Genomic DNA, 18002 nt, shown 5'->3' with positions numbered 1-18002 from the left:
TTGAAAGTAACAAGTAACATCAACATACACACACAAGTAACAAGAGAAAATACATATAAACAGTAAAAGAATGTGACCAAGAGAAAAATACTTATAAACAGTTGAAGAATGTGGCCAAGAGTATCATCCAAAAATTACAGCAAGAGGATTGCATATAAGAATCAATCACATCTGAACTAATCCAACAACTAAAACTATGATACTATGGTAGTATGTGAAGGTGACACTATGATATATTCAACAACTCAAGCTATGGTAGTATGGTGAATGTGACACTATGATATATTCAACAACTCAAACTAATCCAAGAAGCAGACACATCAATCAGTACAAGGGAACATGCTCTCTGTGTAGGTAGTGGCTTCAAAACAGTCACAGTCTGCAATTTCCGGGATCTCCACGACCTTGAACTTGCCATCTTCACAGCTGTAAACCACTATATTAGATCCAATTCCAAACACAATGTCACGCTTCTCTGACATATAAAGCAGCGCAGGGGGTGCACTCAAAGCCGGCATGCTTAGCAACTTCGTCCACGAATCCTTGACACCGTATTCATTTTGTATCCACAAATCAGCTCGGGTATCTTCATAGTTGCAGAATACACATAAGCTATGTCGAAGTGTACCTAACAACAAAGTGTGTTCGGTATCATTGAGTAGATCATATATTGGTTGAAGAACAACTCCAAATCTTTCTGATTTCAGATTAAATGAGACAATAATCGGAGAAGAAATTGTAGATTGAGTTGTTAACCAGTGGAGAGATCCGTTTGTAAACTGACCAGGATAATCAAGAGGCCCATAAGGAATATTAGGAACTACCCCAAAGGGAAAAGCCTCAACTTGCCTCCATTTACCGGATTTTAAACCAAAAACCCTAACATCAGTCTCATATGTGTTCAAACCTGAATTGTGGCAAAGGATTGAAACAACCTTGAAATCCTTACTATAAGCATCATACCCAAACCCGTAAACAAGATAAGCATCATTGCCGTACACGTCAGGATCATATGTGGGCAATTCCCTGAATTTTTCTGTACTTGGGTTCCACAAGATTACAAATTCTTCATCAAAAACAAAACATACCAGGCCTTTGCAAGAACTTACTATTTCGATGCAGCGATGAGGTTTCTTTGGATAATCAAGATCGATAGAAACACAACTATTATGATCAACCAATTCAGACAAAAGACATCTTCTCATTTCAAAATTTTCAAGATTGTTCTTGAAGGTAACAAGTAGTTGATGTGATGGACCAGTAGAGGTTCTCATGCTTTTGGATTCATCATCGGATGGACCTTTAGAACTTCTGCATTTAGATTGATAATCTGATGAACCTTTAGAACTTATCCACTTTTTGGATTCACCCTCTTCTTCTAAACACTCCTCTGTTATGTAGGGGGTGATAATACGGGTGTTCTCATTTATCTGCAAGAAACCTGCATAACTGATTCTTGATCCACTAATCTTATTAAACTCGTGCTTTGAATTATGCTCCTGGTTAAATCGGCCTGGGAGATTCAGGGAATTTTCATAGCATTCTCCACAAAGGTCGAATCCAGATGTTCCATTGCAGTCTCTGCAATGGTACCGGTTCCCAGTTACTGGCAACATCTGAATAATCAGAAAAATTCAAACATTAGTGGAATTCTTTTGAAAATGACAATGATTTATATTATAAATGTGGTCAAGGGATAAGGCATAGATAAATCAAAAGCCTACCCCACAGTGATCACACCCAGACTTATAATGCACAACAGGTCCGTCGCCAGTCACCCATGCTGGAAAGACAAGATTTGCACAGTGTACAGTAGCAACTTCATCATTGTGCTTTTGAACTTCAGTGGAGTCTGTGTAGAGATATCAAGTAAGGCAAATTGATGAGTATAAAGTTGCAGTTGACCCCAAAAACAAGTAGAGGAATAATGTATCATATCAGAAAGCATCATGTTACAATTGTGTGTACATAAGAAGAGTTCTAGAGAGTCAATATTTATAAAGATTTTGGACATACCACGCTGACGAATGGTACTCCACAGTGAAGACAGTTTTCTTTCTTCGAATTCTTCAGGAAGATGAAGCCTAATCAGATGTTCTAATGCAAAGCATTTATTCACAAATCCATTTGGTTGCAGACATTCACAAACCGGACATTTATACAACTGATAGTGTATACACTCTTCACAGTGAACTGCAGTAAGTCAGATGATAGAGTAAACAAAAGCATCCCCAGTTGAGTTTATGTACTTTAGATATGAGTTAGTCAATTACCGTGTCCACAGTTAAGAACCACAGGTTGGTAGAGCAATCTATTACAGGATGCACACAGTAGGTGCTCGTCAAGCTTCTGCCCATATTTAATATGCCAAAGATGAGGGGAGAACTTGCCCCTTTTTTCTTCTTCTTCTGAACGAAAACGAGAAACAGAACAAATCTAATACAATTTAAATCTAGTTTCCATAAAAAAATGTAAATGCTGGAAATCTTTGACTGCCTTAAATGTCCTAGTTGGTATACAGGGAGTTCAAAATTATTCAAAAATGAAAAAATTTAGAGCACCAAGCTACAACAATATACATCTTACTGTGTTAGCTACAGACAGTTTACGAAAACTAAAAATAGTAAGTGACACATAATAGAATCCGTGAAAGAAATGCTTGGTTACTGCTTAAAGGTAAACTGTTGGAGTCCAAGAACTTAGTCTATATGGATAAAGATGAAAATATATGTGCAAAACTAGAATATACCAAATTATCTCCTCTTATTGTGTTACCCGCATTTCTTTGACACCAGATGTTATTAGATCTTTTTCCAAGTCGTAACGAATGAAGCATAGTCGGTCTTAAGCTTTTATAAGTTATCTAGCATATACAGTGTTTGATTATTACTTCTCTCTGAAGTTCGTTTAGGACCTTTAGGCCTTCAGTATGTTAGTGGTAATACATCTACATCTTTTATTAGTAACAAGATGATGTACGTAATAAGATATATGCATTTCAGCTGTAAGTCAATCGTTATCTTATAACCGTATCCAAACGAATTAAGTGTCTGATTCTGCATCTAAACAAAACATTTACACATACAAGCAAAACACTATTTGCAATTAATGACGATACAAGGGATCTTTTCACTTCTATCTTGTCGAATATGAAAATACAAGAGAAAATCCATATTCAGTTAATTATTTCTACCTTGTTTAATAAGGAAATCCCTCTATCCCATTTGTATGAGTATCACGATATAAATGGCAATTTTCTTATCAGAAAATCACCTTTTCATCTCTACCTAGTCGAGTATTAAAATTAAAAGTGGAGTACAAGCAAGCCAACTAAGATATAATGTCTTAATAAAATTCCTTTTCAATATAAGTCATCTACCAAATATTCATTTCAAGAATTTATACTCCCTATCAAACAATCCTAATTCTTTTGCTATCTTCGCTAGAATAGTTGAGTAACTTATTAAAAGGGGATGGAAATGAAGTAGTATATCATTATTCACATTCATCTCTTAGTAATGTTCAAGAACTAAAATAAAGTATCTAATAAAAGAATATGAGGTTAGTTAAAAATATAGGAACACCCTTATCGTGTCATGACTAAGAGGGCAAAACTGAAGAGCCCGGGTGAAAAAGGTGATTACTAACAAGAAGCCAGAATTGGGAACCAAGCCATGGAATTTTGAAAAAAAATATCACTAGTGCAACTAGCAGCACTAGTCATTAGGCTCACAAATTCAATAAATCTTTAAGGTCAGGTCACTGAACATCATGATCTTCTGAGAACACCAAAATCAAAAATGCTTTTAAAATCAAAACTACAAACTAAATAAAGGCAAACAAAAAGAGAAAAGAAAGTCAAGTTTTCTCGAACAGAGCTCATTACCTCTTAAAGAATGTAATCAAAATTAAAAATGAATAAATATAGATATATTAATGTAGTTTTTAATTACTGCAGCGTCATTAATTTACACTATAACCAGCATCATGCTCAAACATCTCCTGTGGCTAACAACCTTTACATGCAGCCAAAGGACATTGTAAATGCTGGAACAGTCAAAGGTCCTTGTCTCGGAGTTTGGACATTGAAATCCTAATTTATTTCCGCTTAATATTTCCAGGCAGGGCCTACGAAGAACTTAAGAAATACCTCTAAGAACCAAAAGAAAAAGGACTCCTCCAACTAGCCTTGCATATTTGGTGCACAAGAATTGATTTTTACTTAGTAACAGATCCAATCTTAAAAAACCAACCATCAGTGTACGTGTATCGCAAAGTAACACATTTTAGGAGAGTGTAAATCACAACAAATCTTGCAGATATCCTAAGTACTATTCTAAGACTTGAACAGTCGCATCAAATTCCTTAATACATGAACAATTATACCATGACTAAAATTTGAAAACCAAGTAAATCCAGGTGGAAAATATATATATAGCAAGTGTTTAGTAACGCACCTTTGACTTGTAACTCTCTTCTTTTGTAGACAGCACGGTACAGGTCCAAAATCACAGAGTGAAGCATTTTACAGATTCTAGGGAAGTGGTCATATGTGTGCCGACACACGGGACAAGAAGATGTTGTGATTTCTCCCATTGATTTGTACACACACCAAAAGCATGACATATGGCCACATTCTGAAAATAGGGTGAAATAAATACATGTGTACTATAAAACAGTGAGCATTATGTAAAATTGTGGATTCACATTGACATACCTAACACAACTGGCTTATAGACAAGATCCCTACAAAAGAAAATAAAAAAAAGAAATATCTTTGAGACACATTAAAATGAAATACAATACAATTTAGGCAAGAACTACTTCAAAATGGTAAAAAACAATGATGGCCATTATTGAAGATTATCAAATTTCCTGCAGTTTTGAGTCAATCCAGGTTTCGTTTAGTTATGTAATACTTCATCTTCACACACCCTCCAAAATTACTCCAAAAACCAACAAGATTGCTCGTAAACATTAATAAAAAATTCTCCAGGATTACTCATAAACATTAATCAAAAACCAACAAGATTTCTCCTAAACATTAAACAAAACCAACAAGATTACTCGAAAACATTAATCCAAAAACCTCCAAGATTGCTCCTAAACATTAATAAAAAGTTCTCCAAGATTACTCATAAACATTAATAAAAAACCAACAAGATTACTCCTAAACACTAATCAAAACCCTCCAAGATTACTCATAAAACACCAATGAAAACCCTCCAAGATTACTCCAAAACAGTAAATTAAAACCCTCCAAGATACTCCTAAACACTGATCAAAACCTCACAGAGGAACAATATACAGAGGAACACTCACAGACAAACAAAATACATTGCAAACAATATACAGAGGAACACTCACAGACAAATGCAGCATTTGAACTCTTCATCATAATCTTCATTTCCACTTGAAGAATCTTGTTCTTGATCATCCCTCTTTTTTTCTTTATCTTCTATTTCCAGCATTTTGACAACTACGGTCTGAATCCAACAAGAAGTTGTCTTCTCTTGATACTTGAATTTCAAGTTAGATTTTCTAAATTCAGAATAACCCTCTTCTGTTGTGAGCTTCCTTTCAAAGAGCTTCTGTTTATATACTAAGATAGAGGCGTGTAACTTGTAAGAAACCGGAACCAATTTTTTCAAATTTATATTCGTTGATTATGGGCCTGTTTGGCAGCCCACCCCTAAATAATTTATAAGCTCATAATTTACGAGGATATAAAGTTGTGCACAGTTTTACTAAAAATCGGCCAAATAGTCGATTAATCGGAGTTCGAACGGTTGCGTCACAATTAATCGTTAATCAGGTAAAAGTATGGTTTTTAAAAAAAATGGTCAAAAAACATGTAGTTCGAAAAAATCGGTCGATTTGAGTCAAAAATCGGTCAAAGTTTGAATTAATAAAAAAAAGTTTTTTTAAAATAATAATTAACATTTAGTATTTAATATTAATAATAACATATTAGTATATTGACTCTTTTACATACAGAAAGAACCATATATTCTTATATCGCTAAAAACTCTATACAAATCTCTAATTAAATTACTCTCAAATATCAACAAATAACTTGCTTGATTTATCCATTCATAATCTTAAGGTATTCTAAATTTATTCAATAATGATTACATCTTTCATATTTGTATTGTTTTGTCTCACCCTCGCTCAATTAATTTTAAATATTAAGGTTTGAACTAGTAGGTAATAATTTTCTAACTACCAAGTAATGACTATTAAGTTAATGAGTAGTAATTAATTAGTATAAACCACTTAAATATCAATTATGGAATAATGATAATGGTTTTTTTGTAAATCTTATCATTTAAACATCATTATTGAATTAATGAAATGTGGTTTTATTTTTGTAAATCTTATGAAATGTTAGTGACATTTAAGTAGAATTATCTATTATTTATTAAATAAATTGTTTCAGATTAATACTTTGATTAATCAATTTGATTAATCACCGATAGGGATGGCAAAATAATCCGATCTGATGGATACCCGATCTGAAACCCGAAATTTTGGATTTACCGAACCCGATTTTTTGGATTTGGAATTGGATATTAGGTATACTGATTTGATTCTTCATCTCTCTCTTTCCAATTTTCAATCTCTCTCTCTCTATTCTTCATCTCTCCCTTGTTCCTCTTTAATTCAGATTGATTTTTTTTTATCGCAGGTAACCCGTAGCCGCTACCTTTCGGGTGCGCACTGGGTAAACCCTACAGGCTCACGCAATACCTGTAAACCATGTGAACCAAGTTAAACCGCATTTAAGCGACAGGTTCTGGCTCATGAGACATAATCATAAATTCTCCTTCCGTGGGATTCGAACTTGTGACTAAGAGGATAATTATCCCCTCTTTAACGCGGATAATTATCCCCTCTTTAACCATTCGAGCCAACCCTTGCGGACATTCAGATTGATTTTTGTTGTAAGCAAGGTTGGATTTTGCTCTTTTTCTTCTCCTAAAGAATGATATGTGCTTATATGTGTGTATACTTGTATGTATACTTCGATTTTTAAAGAACCCATTCCGAGTTTAGTTCAAAATTTTGGATTATGCTTCGATTCTTGCTTCCTTGTTTTTCCAACACTATGATATGTACTTGTATATATATATATATATATATATATATATATATATATATATATATATTTATGGATGTATATATTACCCGGTTTTATGAAACCCATTTTGGGTCGGATTCGATTTTCTGAAAAATGGTTTGGGTTTTGATGAATTAATTTGTATTTGTGATGAAATGGATGAGTATTTTTTTGATTATATGTTTCGTAATTAAATAATGAAAGTGTTGATGTTAAATTCGGTTTTCCGAAATTGTAACTTGTATTTGTGAATAAAAGGTTCTAATTTGTGAGTATTGGAACCCAGTTGTATATATCAAGTCCGTTAAATGCTCGGTGATTCATTTATGGAATTGCTTAATTGAAATTGGAGGACATGGTTGGTTTTAATCGATTAAGGTGGATGTTTGTTGTTGGTGTTGTTGTTTGTGTCGACTTAAGATCGACTGAGAGCTAATAAAATAGGGGGAGTGCTGCTCAATTTTTCTAAAAATAAATGATATGATAAAATGATTTTAATATTAGAAACAAGAAACACACTTCTATATTAATTTATCTGATTATATTAAATTGTTTTCGAAAAATGATTTCTTTAGTCAAATTGACTTGACTTAGTTGGTATTAAATTATATTTAGATAATCTTTAATTGATTTAATTGATCGGTTAAAAGAGTTAACTGATTAATTTTATCGACTATGGATTTATTTAAATAGTAATTGACTCCAATTTAATTAAGTTATATTCAAATATTATTTTCTATACTTAACTCTGTTTTCTCAAGATAAATGTTTTCCAAAAAAATATTTTCAGATTATGATTGTGTATGACTGACGTGTCCGCATGCTATCAGCTAAGTGCTTGTATACATTTGTAGATTGGTATGTGTACGTGAAGTATATATATATATATATATATATATATATATATATATATATATAATACTCGTACATGTATTTTACGTAAATCGGATGGGTAGAATAGTGTTAGACGTTCAAGATGAACGATGATTGACTATGAGAATATTGAAATAGTGTCTTTATACGTGTAGATTCGGAAAGTGGGAACGCTCGGTTAGGAAAGGAAAGGCCCCACTAGGTGACGTGATAGTAGGTTCTGTGGTCAAGAAAGGAAGCGAGTGAGGCAAGTAACATTTCAACCCTTGCCTCCTATGTTGTGATTCGATGTTATGATTGAATACCTACTGTCACCCTTTTGATTAGCCTTGTGCAATGATACAACCTGTTTCTTTCCTTCCTTTTGGATTATTATTCCTTATTCCATTGCAAATTCTTTCAAGTTGATAATACCTTTGATTTTCTAGAATAATAATTGTTTTGGTATATGTTAGGTCACACACACTGTAGATGGGGGTGAATACAGTGTATAGCACAATCAAATCGAACTTTAATAACTCAAGTAACAGAAAATAAACTTTATTCAAAACAATAAACTTTGTTACAGTATGGAACTTTTCTCTCTCAGTGATGAACAAATATCACGAGAGCTGCTAGGGTTACAATGAATAATTTTCTCGATTATAATAACACTTATAATGTAAACCCTATGTCTATGTTTATATACTACACAATTACAAGATAATCTCTAATTGATATGGAATATAATTCTGCTTCCTAAAATATATCAATCAGATATCTTTTCTTCCAAGTATTCTATTCTTCATAGAATTCCTTCTTCATGCATATCTCTTCTTATGTTTGTCTCGATCTTCTCTTCCTGTGAATCAGATGCCTTCCTTATCTGAACGTTTCCTATAAGTCCTGATATTATCTTCTGATAAATATCTTCTGAACCTCAAGTACAGATGACTTAAGTCCTCACTTCAGTATAAGTGCCGATTTCAGTTAAGTACTGATTTTTTCTGTTTAAGTAAGATCTGTAAACTAAACATAAATCACATTAGTCATGACATTATCAAATATATCTAACAATCTCCCCCAACTTGTAAATTAGCATAATATACAAGTTTAACAAATATTTGATGATGTCAAAAATATTAAGTACAAATGCATGAGAATTTGACTAGATAACTACAACTTACAGTCCTTAAAGCTTTACCAATCTTTAACTTCCGATAACAACTTCAGTCTATATTCATATCAGAATTTAAGTAGTTGTAGATCTTGACTTGACTTCATTATCTGATCTCTCTGATGTCAGGAGTTGTTCTGAGATAGTTCTTCAACAAACATCTCTCAGCATATCTAAGTTCATCAATCATCCTCCTTTTAGCATCTTTAAGTTCTGCAGAATCTTCACCAGTTTGAAAGATTGCAGCCCTGAGATCATTAATTTTAGCTTTCTTTATGTCCTGATCTAGTCTGATCAAATATGCCTAGTCAGACTCAAGATTGAATTCTACAGCCCTATAACCCGGAAAGGTAGTTATAATCTTAGCAGAGTTGGGCTTCATCTCAACAATATCACCCTTGTGATCTCTGTATTTTGGAAGATATGTGTTGTCAGACTTAACAGAATAAAGCTTTTTATGTTTCTGAATTTGACTCTTCAAAAAGTTTGCAGCACTTTCTGTTATTTTGTCATTCACTTGAAGTAAGAATAATACATGTTCCAGTTCTTCAAAATACTTCAGTGGAATGGCATTTTCCCTTATATGATAAACCCTACCATCTGTCATGAAGTACAACAAGATGTGTTCTTTCAAGTAGGTATGGTAAACCATTTGTACAGATTATGGTTGATTCAATCTCTTAGGAGTTGCTCCAATACCTTGTTCACTTAAGGAAGTTGGATCATTGGTTGTGTTCTGTATTCTTCTTTCATCAGCACTTCCCAATCCAGTTTTATCTCTTGCTTCCTTTCCAGTAACCAATCTTGCTTCAAAACCACTTGCAGCAGTCTTCAAAGGTTGAGTCTGTTTGGCTTTAGTGAATCCTGGTAGGAGTATCTTTGAAGGTTTAACATGAGCAATGTCAGAGGTTTCCTTTGATTTATCTTCTGATATCAAGTTAACTTGAGCTATGTCAGAGGTTGTCTTAGAAACTTTTCTTGAAGTCAGAGCAAGATCAGCATCTTCATCAGTAATTTCTTCATTCACAGGAGGCACATAAACCTTGATAGGTTCACCAACTTTCTCTTTGCCCTTGGACCTTGGATCTATCTGCAGTTGTGATTTAGCTTTGGTTACTTCAGGATTTGTCCTTTCTTTTATCACAATGCCTTTGAGCTTTGGAAGTTTCTTTTTACCAGAAGCTTCAGATTTAGATTTGATTTTTTCTTATTTAAGTCTAGCTTCTTCTTCCATCAGACTCTCCAAGTCCATTCCTGGATTTTCCTTAAGAAATAACTGTCTTGACATTTCTTCATCAAGATCCAAAAGTTCATCAGAACTTATCCTTTTACCAGTAGCAGAAGTAATTCTTTTTCCAGCATCAGAACTTGTCCTGTGACTTGTAATTCCAGCTCTTCTTGATGAGAAACTTCTACCTTGACCATGACCTCCACCCATTCCAGAGTTTCCCTGGTCATCTTTTTCATCATCCTTCCCCTTCAGTGTCCAATATTCTGAAAATAAATTTCAAGTGTGAGAATGACCAAAATAGATCAATGCACCTCAGTTCATGGACTTTGCAGTTGCAGATCTATTCGACTATGCAATCTCTTCTTCACAATCTCACTTCAGGTTGGTATGAACTAGTGTACTGCTCAAGCAATCGTCATATTTATAACTCTCTAATCACTAGGCACAATCATATTGTTTAATATGTGCAGTGAGTTTTAGGAGTAAATCAAACTTCTTTCTACATTAGTGATTTCTTATTTCATGTAAAATCCTTTGAAATCAATATTGTACATCATCTCTCTCAAAAGATTAAATGTATAATTTTCATTCATTATAGATCTTAAGTACATTTTATCTCTCTATATTGCCCTATGTTCTGTGATACAGGTTCAGTCTCCAATGGCTTTCTTTCATTGACAGTCATGAGGTTGAAAACCCACAACGTCTATCCCAGACTGTAAAGACAAACACAGAAACAGAACCAACCAACACTCTCTTACCACTAAAAAGAAGTATGAGTGAGCGTGAGGGAGATAGTGCCTTAGTGCACCACAAAAGGAAGGTTCTGAAGTCAACCCAGTAGCTCTGTCTCCTACATAGGTGAGTAGTATTTAAACCGAGACAACTGCTAGCCCCCATACATCTTCTCAAAAAGATGTAATGGCTGAAAAGGCACAAAAACAGTTACTAGATTCATTCTCTCAACAGGGTGCGTCTATTGAATTTTGCCTGTCGGCCAAGGCATCCGATGTAGTGTCACCACTTCAAATATAAACAATTCTTGATGCACAAGGAAAGGTTACACACACAAAGGATGAGTTGACGGAAATAAGAGTTTCGACCATTTTAAGGTCAGATTCGATTGTTTAAGGTTCGTTAATGGACCAATTGCCTTTACAGGTGTTAGGAGAGGATACTGATCCAAAAGCCATATGTCAGTGGTCACTGTCTACCTCCCCAGGCTTAAATCCCCTGGATGCATCTGCGGATAGTGGATCTGACATAGGTGCAGATCGGCAACTTGTTGACAATGATTCAGATATTACCTGATGTGTCACAAGGAAATGTCTTCACAGACATTAAAAGGGAACTTTGATCTTTATGCTAAATTCGTTGGATCATTGTTTACCTTCCCATAATTCAAATCTGGAACCCTAAAAGGGAAACTAGCAACTTGTAGATTATGACTCAGATTCATCTGACGAGTTTAACAAGGATGGGGATTTGTGAACTCCCATTGCACCACCTGTGACCTCCTTAAGGATGGCTAAGGTGATTTTCCTTGCAGGTACAACTAAATGTTGGAGCTATGAGAGGAGTGATACACTTGTGAGAATGAGTGTAAACACGAGTGGAGAGAAGAGTGAAACACATGTGAGGTACACTAAACAGAATCACACACTCACAGTGAGGAAGAAAGAGAAACTACTTGTTATTTCTTTTCCAACCAAGTGAAATATGAGAACTCCTTCAGATGACGACATACATTCCTTCACTAAGGGGGGATAAAAGCTTAAGTAATAGTTTGGAGGATTCCTCAACTAAGGGGGAGAAATAGCAGGGAGGAAGAAAAAGATCCTACATGTACACTACACCACACCATTGTTGTTTGTAACTATGGATCCTATTGTACGGGAGAGGTGGTAAACACAAGGTGATTTTCTAGTAAAGGAAGAAGCTGTTAGGGGAGTACCATTGGTTTTTATCTGCGGATCCTATTGTACGGAAGAGGTGGTAAACGAAAGTGATCTTCTTTAATCAGTTGATTCTCATAGGGGGAGAAGCAAGACAGATATGCGCTTCTCAACAGGAAATGTGGTTGTACAAAAAAAGATGAAACTACTTGAAGATATGTTCAGTCTAGAGGAACATCTATTTGGAATCTGGAAAAGGTTAAATGTCATCCAGAACTTTTCTGCTATTTACTTTGCATTTCTGTTTATATCTTTTTCTTATTTGTTAGTTGAGTTATCCTCTAGGTATTTGTATGTTATTGTCTAACAAACAAATAGGGGGAGATTGTAAGCCATATGTCATAGCCTATTTGTATATTCGAGGATTCAACTCAACTCAAATAAGAATGTAATAAGTAAATAGTGGATCTACCGTCAAAGAGATCTCGCAAAGTAATATCTGTCAAAGGATTCAGAAACAAGGTTCATCTACAGACTTGAAGAATTAATTCACTGGAAGAAGTTCAAGAAATTGATCATACCTCAGTGATATAAATCAAGATTGTGGATTTAATCAAGTGACAGAGATCTCGTCAGGATATCAATTAATTACAGGGATTTAATCTGAAGAAAATCAATTATCAAAGTCAAGACATGAAGAAATGTCACGGAAGTTAGTCATTCATGAACCAGACAGTACATCGAGTGTCAACATTGAAGTGGTGGAATTGATTCATAATTCTCAGTGATTTTCAGAAGATTTTCAGAAGAATGGTTGCTGCTCAAGGTTAGTATTAATTCTCTATTAATTAATTAAGTCATATAATTTAATTAAGAAAATAAATTATATCTGCAAAGATTAATTTATTGATTAATTAAATTAATTGATTAATTAATTCAGAATTAATATTAAGAATTTTCAGAAGTTTAATTGGATTAAAAACAGTCTTAAATCAGCAAGACAATTGAAAATGAACTAGCATTACAATCTGGATTGTCCTACCGATTGTCATGCCAAGTCATTTCAATTGTCCTACCGAAAGTTCTACTGGGAAGGAGATTGTCTTGCTAGTTCATTTGATAGTCTTACCGAAAGTCTTGCTAGCTGTTGGGATTGTCTTGCTAGTTCAAAGGATAGTCTCACCGAAAGTCCTACCAGCTATGGGATTGTCATTCCAGTTCAGTCCATTCTGTTGATTGATTAAAAAGACAGAAGCAGCCATTCAACAAAAATATACATACAAAACAGAAGTCAAGAACACAGCAAAAAGAAAAGAAGCAGAAGCAATATTTCATTTTCTCTGCTAATTCAAGATCATCCATTTCTAGTTTGTAAAGTTAAATCCAATCAACTAAAATCTTTCTCTTGTTCTTGTGTAACTATCTAGCGGATCAAAATCCCTAGAACTTAATCTCAAATTGCGTTTAGCATTTGAATCTTTTTATTACAAAAATAGAAAAAGTTCATGTCGAATTTATTCTAGATTTGTGATAATTAATTTGAGATTAATTCCTTGTAATCGATACAGTTGTTGTAACACCTTTCAAGTTTAATAATATTCTTATTTAACTTGAATTTTGTTTCACACTTTTATTCCGCATTTAATTCGATTATTCGGTACTGTTTGTATTCAACCCCCCTTCTACAAACACATTGGGACCTAACAATTGGTATCAGAGCCTTCTGATTAACGAACAAATCAAGATCCTAGACTTTTGTGATTTTTCAACTCCTTGAATTTTTATTTATTCAAAAATTCATAATGACTTCACAAAAAGTTGGAACCGTTAAAATTCCACTATTTGATAAAGGAAATTATATCATGTGGAAGAAGAAGATGCTCTTGTTTTTACAAGTTGCAAATCCCAAATATCTGAACTTGTTAAAGAAGGGTCCAACAACTCCAATGGTTATTGAACCAGAGGTGATAGTAGATGATGTTGTGATTACCAAAGCTAGAACCTGTCCAAAAGAGCCTGAGGATTTTTTCTCCTGCTGAAAAAGAAGAAGCCTCCTTGGATGCCAGCCTTCAGTTAATTTTAGTTGATTCCCTCGATCCCTTGATGAACAGACATGTGATGAACTGTAAAAATTCCAAACACATCTGGGAAACTATTGAGGTGATTAATGAAGGTACAGAGGAAGTTAGGGAGAATAAGTTGGAGATCCTAACCTCTGAGTATGAACATTTTAAATCAAATCCAGGAGAAGGAATTACTGAAGTGTTTGAGAGGTACAATGCGTTGATCAACAACCTAAACATAAATGGGAAATATTATTCAATCAGGGAGGTCAACAAAAAGTTCCTTTTAACACTGCCAACTCATCTTGAACATAGAATCACTGCCATTAGAGAAGCTAGAGATCTTAGTGAGATTTCTTTGGATAGACTCTATGGTGTGTTGAAAACCTATGAGTTGGAGTAGATTCAGCAAAAGGAAGTCTACGGGAAAGATAGAATGGTCAGCACATCTACTGCTCTTGTAGCTGAAGGTCAACAACAACAACAATCTCAACAGTCGGAGAGAATGGTACAGTTTTCCAAGGCTGAGGAAAATGTGATAGTAGCAGAATATGATCCTCCTACTACAAATCAATCCAGTGATGATTTTTATTCCTTGGAAGAGCTGGAGCAATTGGAAGATGAGTCAATGGCCCAAATTGTCAAGAGATTCTCCAATGTCAAATTCAAGAGAAATCCCAAGTTCAAGTACAAGTCCAACTACAACAGATTCCAGACAGGTGGATCTTCATCCTCTAACACCAGTAGTGGTGGATATAAAACAGGGATGGTTGATCGGATCACCATTAGATGCTATAACTACAATGAGTTGGGACACTTTGCCACAGAATGCAGGAAACCAAAGCAAGTAAGGAAGAACTCTTATGATTCAAATCAGAAGAGTAACTCTGAAAGGGCTTACCTGGCAAAGGGAAGAAGCTGGGATGATACTGATAGTGAAGATGAAGAAGATGAAAATCTTGCTCTTATGGCTATTGATGGAAAAGCTTCATCGTCAAGAAAAGAGGTAAAATATACTGATGCTGAATTAGTTTATCATCTAGGAGGTAACTTAGATTGTGCTCGTCGTGATAATGAACTGTTAAGTTTACAGATCAAAGACCTTGAGAAAGAGGTCAATGAATTAAGACTTGTGCACATTAATCAAGAAAAGTTAAAAGAACAAATATCTTTTCTAGAGAATAGAGTTGACTGTTATAGAAAACTCGAAACTATTCTCAAAGACAAGATCACCGGTCTTGAGACTAAGGTTAGAGCCTACTTCAATTCTTGTTTGAAGGCTAAAGAGTTCTACAGTAAGCAAGCTGTTAATCAAACACCTGGAATAGGTTATGATTACAATGTTGCTATTGGAGAATTAGGCATAAACTCCCCTCCTCATGTCTGTGCTAAAAGGAGGGAAGTACCACATGTGCTTAAGGGTGTTGATGAACCCCTCTATAAAGCATCAATTGCTGAACCATTTGATGCGACCTCTTCTGTTATTCAAGAAGAAATACGTGTTGAAGATCGCGCTAATGAGAAGGTTGTTTCCAAGTCGAGTGTGTCGAAAGTTCCAGTCAAAGTTGTGAAAGCAACTGAGACTAATTCAGACACACATGAGTTGGATAACAAAAATGCCATGTCTACCATACATAAATTGCCTGCTGTTAATATCTCTCATAAAGCATGTGGTGTTTCTAATTGTATGTCTTGTGCTTTTAATATGATGTATGCTTATTTAATGGTAAGCATGTTTCTAATGATAAGACTACTCCTCGTCAGCATGTGAATAACAAGAAGCATGATAGGTCTAAGACTGCTAGTCCTTCTAAGGCTAGAAAGGAGACATTTGTGCCTAAGCCTAAACAGAAATTTGTTAAGGCTGTTTATAAGGTCAAATGTTCAGTCATTGAGAAAGTTGAGACCATTAAAGTTAAAATGTTGTTTTGCATGACAAAGGACAATTCTACAAGTATGCCTGGGCCCAACCAAGTTTGGGTTCCGAAGAAGGTCTAATTCATTTGTAGTGCAGGGCATTAAACAGGTGTAACCGGTAGTGTGGATTCTTGACAGTGGATCATCAAGACATATGACCGGAGATAGAGCCCTGCTATCAAATGTGGTTGAGAAAGCTGGCCCCCTGGTTACCTTTGGAGATAACAGCAAAGATTTATCTGAGGGATATGGCTGTTTGCAAGCTGGATATGTTATCAGTGAAATTTTGTATATTGTGTTAGGTTATTATCAGGAAGCAGTATCTAACATATAGCACCAGTGACGAGACTTGAGAATATTACGACATATCAGGCACCTGATGCACATTACACTTGGAATTGGACTCTAGTAAGATGTGTACAAGTGTACTCCTGGTTGGTGAGTCAAAAGAGGAAGTCAATGCACCTCAGTTCATGGACTTTGCAGTTGCAGATCTATTGGACTATGCAATCTCTTCTTCTCACAATCTCACTTCAGGTGGTATGAACTAGTGTACTGCTCAAGCAATCGTCATATTTATAACTCTCTAATCACTAGGCACAATCATATTGTTTAATATGTGCAGTGAGTTTTTAGGAGTAAATCAAACTTCTTTCTACATTGGTAATTTCTTATTTCATGTAAATCCTTTGAAATCAATATTGTACATCATCTCTCTCAAAAGATTAAATGTATAATGTTCATTCATTATAGATCTTAAGGTACATTTGGTCTCTCTATATTGCCCTATGTTCTGTGATACAGGTTCAGTCTCCATGCTTTCTTTCATTGACAGTCATGAGGTTTGAAAACCCCAACGTCTATCCCATACTGTAAGACAAACACAGAAACAAAACAACCAACATTCTCTTAACACTAAAAGAAGTATGAGTGAGCGTGAGGGAGGATAGTGCCTTAGTGGCACCACATAAGGAAGGTTCTGATAGTCAACCCAGTAGCTCTGTCTCCTCATAGGTGAGTAGTATTTAAACCGAGATAACTGCTAGCCCTCTATACATCTTCTCAAAAAGATGTATATGGCTGAAAAGGCACAAAATAGTTACTAGATTCATTCTTCAACAGGGTGCGTCTATTGAATTTTGCCTGTCAGCAAGGCATCCGATGTAGTGTCACCACTTCAAATATAAACAATTCTTGATGCACAAGGAAAGGTTACACACACAAAGGATGAGTTGACGGAAACAAGAGTTTCGACCATTTTAAGGTCAGATTCGATTGTTTAAGGTTCGTTAATGGACCAATTGCCTTTACAGGTGTTAGGAGAGGATACTGATCCAAAAGCCATATGTCAGTGGTCAGTGTCTACCTCCCCAGGCTTAAACCCCTGGATGCATCTGCGGATAGTGGATCTGACATAGGTGCAGATCGACAACTTTGTTGACAATGATTCAGATATTACCGATGAGTCACAGGAAATGTCTTTACAGACATTAAAAGGGAACTGTGATCTCTATGCTAATTCGTTGGATCATTGTTTACCTTCCCCAGAATTCAAATCTGGAACCCTAAAAGGGAAAACTAGCAACTTGTAATTATGACTCAGATTCATCTGACGAGTTTCAACAGGATGGGGATTTGCGAACTCCATTGCACCACCTGTGACCTCCTTAAGGATGGCTAAGGTGATTTTCTTGCAGGTACAGCTGAATGTGAGAGATGAGAGGAGTGATACCTTGTGAGAAGAGTG

The 18002-nt window shown here is 35.1% G+C and overlaps 1 protein-coding gene across 1 annotated transcript; it reads right to left on the bottom strand.

Moving 5' to 3' along the window:
* Positions 1-63: 63 nt before the first annotated feature.
* On the bottom strand, positions 64-5595 carry LOC141678103 (uncharacterized). Its single transcript, XM_074484345.1, has 7 exons — positions 5368-5595; positions 4718-4746; positions 4458-4637; positions 2274-2408; positions 2017-2193; positions 1725-1852; positions 64-1616 (listed from the first exon to the last, which is right to left on the bottom strand). The coding sequence occupies exons 1-7, from the start codon at positions 5469-5471 to the stop codon at positions 321-323; spliced, it is 2049 nt and encodes a 682-aa protein (XP_074340446.1). The 5' UTR covers positions 5472-5595; the 3' UTR covers positions 64-320.
* Between the last annotated feature and the right edge of the window lie 12407 nt (positions 5596-18002).

The sequence above is a fragment of the Apium graveolens genome, chromosome 8 (genome assembly GCF_009905375.1).
Source record: "Apium graveolens cultivar Ventura chromosome 8, ASM990537v1, whole genome shotgun sequence".
Taxonomy (NCBI): domain Eukaryota; kingdom Viridiplantae; phylum Streptophyta; class Magnoliopsida; order Apiales; family Apiaceae; genus Apium; species Apium graveolens.
The sequence above is the reverse complement of the archived record's forward strand: the minus strand, read 5'-3'. Positions and strand labels throughout refer to the sequence as shown.